At 37.1% G+C, this 3,985-nt stretch overlaps 1 protein-coding gene across 1 annotated transcript; it reads right to left on the bottom strand.

The window, feature by feature from the left end:
* Nucleotides 1-449: 449 nt before the first annotated feature.
* Nucleotides 450-2,517, bottom strand: LOC107624320 (uncharacterized). The gene is made up of 2 exons (XM_088508951.1): nucleotides 1,645-2,517; nucleotides 450-1,559 (listed from the first exon to the last, which is right to left on the bottom strand). Exons 1-2 carry the CDS (start codon nucleotides 2,336-2,338, stop codon nucleotides 646-648), a joined length of 1,608 nt encoding a protein of 535 aa, XP_088365077.1. The 5' UTR covers nucleotides 2,339-2,517; the 3' UTR covers nucleotides 450-645.
* Between the last annotated feature and the right edge of the window lie 1,468 nt (nucleotides 2,518-3,985).

The following is a 3,985-nucleotide window of genomic DNA, read 5'->3' as shown; positions in this document are numbered from 1 at the left end:
TGCACTTGTAAGTATTTTTCTTTTTAATGAATGTAAGTATTTCTTTTCTAATGATTTAACATAGATTTAAAATCTTAAAATTTTTAACAAGCCAAAAGAAAAAAGAAGCATGACATGTTATCTGTTTGCCTGTCATGTTTAGATTTATATCTTAACAATAAAAATTGAACATATATTTATTTTAAATTTTATTTATCATCAATTTAGTAATTTTATTCAAAAAAAACATAACAAGTTTTTAATTTCTGACAAAAATATGAACAAAAACTATGACTCGGACAAAAAAAACTCAAATACACAATCTGGTTCAAATGACCCTCTTTAAAAAAACACCATTTCCGTCAACAAATTGAAACATAAACAAATGGATAACAACATAAAAAACGTCTTAACAGCAACAAGATCAGGATTCACAGAATTCCAATAATGTTAAGAGCAGCAAGGATAGTTCATAAGTTCAATATATTACGTATTCACATGAAGATGGGCATTGCAAAAGCTATTTTAGTTATGAGAAGCACTAACATTGTCTTTCTTAGTTCTTAAAATACACTAACATAGATACATAGCAGTAACAAGTGCACAATATTAGCATTAGCATAATAAACAAGGCAAAGAAAAGTTCTAACATTCATTCATTCATGGTTATGCTGAGTGAGGTTCCACCAACTGACCTTCCTTTACAACTTTGCGATGATCCAACTCAACAGAATCGAGATTCAGATCTGGGAAAAAGTACCGAACTTGATCAACAGCGTTCTGAAACGATACCTTCATCGATTTGTTCCATTTCTGAAGAAGAAATGCTTCTGTGCAATCAGCATCTTTCTTTGATCTTACAAGCTCCCTCTCCGCCTTCTCGCGAGCAGCCTTTGCTTCCTGCAACTGCTCCTCTGCTCTAAGTCTTGCATTCTTCTCCTCCGCCAGCTCCGATAAGAGACGATGCACCTCATTGCGACTCTTTTCAATCTCTGATTCCATGAAATCAGCCGCTGTCGCGATCCGGAAGGCGTTGGCCTTCACAAACTGGGCAACGGAGGAGTCACCGGCGCGGCGGAGCTGGTCCTGGTCGCTGTAAAAGAATAAGTGTTGGCGCAGATGACCGTCGAAATTGAATCGATCATCCCACAGTGAAGCAACTGTTCCCTTGCCTTGAAAACTACGCAATCCCTCTCTTTTGTTCTCCTCCTCGCTCTCCATCAACACTTGCTCTATACTCCTTTCCCGGCGCGGAGAAGCACCACTGCTTTCCACCGAAACCTTTTGCTTCTTCTTTTCCACGTCTCTATCGGCACCGGGTTCGAACAGCGCTTCCCTCTTCAGTTTCATCTTTCTAGAAGACGATACTTGATCATCTTCTTCTTCTCCTTCTTCTTCTTCTTCTTCTTCTTCTTCTTCTTCTTCTTCTTCTTCTTCTTCTTCTTCTTCTTCTTCCTTTTCTTCCTCCACCTCTTCCTCTTCTTCTTCGTCATCCTCAAGGCACTCCTTGTTTTCTTCTTCTTCTTCTCTGCATTCATCATGCCCCGCTTGCACTGAATAGTTATCTAATCTTGGCTCAGCTGCAACAAAAATCACTCTCACTCCCAGCATAGTTATTATCAACAGAGTAAAGAAAAAATAAAAAATAAAAAAAAGAGTACTTACGGCTACGGGGTGTGGCAACAGTACTTCTAATCATAGCACCACACATCTTAGGCGATTTGAGGAGAGAGAGTTGTTTTACCAATTTTGTCTCGGAGGGTCTCAAATATTTGGGGGAACTTGGAGATTTAAGGTGCTGTTGCCAATGCAGAGGGAAGATCTCCTTGCCGGTGTTCTCATCGAGGAAGAAGGGAACTGAACCCTCAATTTTGCTTCCCTCAACCCGGAAGAAACGGCTTCTGAAGATATCGCCGATGTGCCACTGACCTAACTCAAGGATTCTTGGACGACGCCCGCGCTTGACAACGTGAACCCATTCTCTGTTCCTAATCTTCACCTCAAAAAAGTAGAAGAAAACGGAGACGATAGGATCCATACCGTGAGATTGACAGAGAAGCTCGAAGCTTCTGACGAATATCCAAGCGTGAGGATGGAGTTGTGTGGGTGCTGCATTGATCTTCTTGAGAATAGCAACTTGAAAAGGGGTGAAAGGTAAGCGTAGCCTTAGTTTTGTGAAGAGTGCTTCATAGACGTAGAAGAAGTTGTGTCCGACGCCGTCGACCATTGAGTGGTAAAGACGTTCCTGTTGATTACATGCTTGGAATGTTACGGTTTTGGGGTCAACGTTGGAGTGGAGGAGGTTGGAAGGGGTAAGAATAGTGTGGTTGAGTTTTGTGATGGTGGACGGCAACGCCATGGTCAATCCCACTGGCAACTTATATCATTCACATACAAGGTTGGTTAAGCTTCTATACCGATGTAAATGTAAAGGATTCTGTGAAGACAAACAAGAAAAGTGTACTATCCCATGAGAGCACCCTCAAGAGTAGAAATAGAGAGTTCCTATTCTAACACAAGTGAAATGGAATTTATTTTATGCTTCGGAAAGAAGGTGAGTCTTAGAATGGGGCTGGAAATTGAGGATCCTCATTATTCTTGTCCTTTTTAGTTTGTTGGCACTCAAAGCATTGGACGCATGGAGGGTTAGTGACAAGGTGGCAAAAAGATGTCTGATTTTTGACATGCAAATGGGTACATCAGGTTTGCATTTAATTATAACTGTGGCCTTGGGAGTTTTTTAATTCTGATACGGAGGGAGTGACGGGATATAGCAGGGTTATTGGGATTTATGGTATATCACCGATGGTATATCATCGACTTGTGATGGTTGCTGAGATCAAATTAAACGGATCGATTGAAGGAACTGAAATTGAATGGTGCGATTTTAGTAATTAGAAGATACATAAATTAGAACTTTCGATTTGTATACTGTTAACACGTGGCAAGCATGCAATTGCTTTTTTCGTTGTTCCTTTTCATGTATATCCCATTTCGTGTGTCTCCCCCCATCCAACAGCTATCACTTTCACTCTCATATTTCTCTCTATTTGTTTTTCAATTCCACAACTTTGTTCATCTTTTATCATTGTTGGACCATCAAAAACTTAAAAAAAAAAATTAAAAAACAATATCAAAAAGACTAAAAATTAAAAAAATAAATTAGTCAAAAATTTCATATTATTAATTATCTTAGACATTTTATTTATGTAAGTTTTTAATTTTTAATATTTTAATTTAATAAAAATAATAATAATAAAATTTAAGATTTTAATAATAATAATATATATTATAATAGCACTAAGTAAAAATTAGTCATATATGTATGTATGATATAATTATTGTTAGGTGTTAGAAATAAAGATTAAAATAGAGTTAGTTAATTTTTACTCTTTATAAAACTTTTATACCGTTGATTAGTTAATAATATGTATCTTAGGTTTTGATTTGATTTGGATTTAGATTTATGATTATTGGTTAATATGTTTTAAAATGAAATGAATGAGATCTGTAGATATTATTATTATTTGTTACAATGGGTAACCGAAAATTAATGGGCTGGACTTGTTGGTTGGCCCAATCGTTAGAGGATGGTAGTCTCCGAACAGGTTCGCACGTTGGAAGCCCCTTCCGATCTCTGTATGTGGATGGATGGGGGTGGTACCTGCAAAGATAGGGGTGTCCATAGATCGGATCGGATCGGATCCGATCTGCACCCTTTGCGGATCGGATCCGATCTGCACCCTTTGCGGATCGGATCGCGGATATCTGCTCTACATCCGCGTATCCGATCCGCGGATCCGCACTATAATAATTAAAAAATAAATAAATATATATGTTTGGTATTATATTTACTTGTTTGTATGTTTTAGTTAGTAATTATTATTCATATATTGTATTATTTTATTTTTGTTATTTAGAGAGAGTCTGATTAAAAATATTTTAGGAATAAATAAGCTTAAAAGTATGAAAGAAATATTTTTATCGAATTATTTTACATAGAAAT

The sequence above is a fragment of the Arachis ipaensis genome, chromosome B10, assembly GCF_059453495.1.
Source record: "Arachis ipaensis isolate K30076 ecotype BB chromosome B10, ASM5945349v1, whole genome shotgun sequence".
NCBI classification, from domain to species: Eukaryota; Viridiplantae; Streptophyta; class Magnoliopsida; order Fabales; family Fabaceae; genus Arachis; species Arachis ipaensis.
Note: the sequence above shows the minus strand (reverse complement) of the source record. Positions and strands in the feature narration are given on the sequence as shown.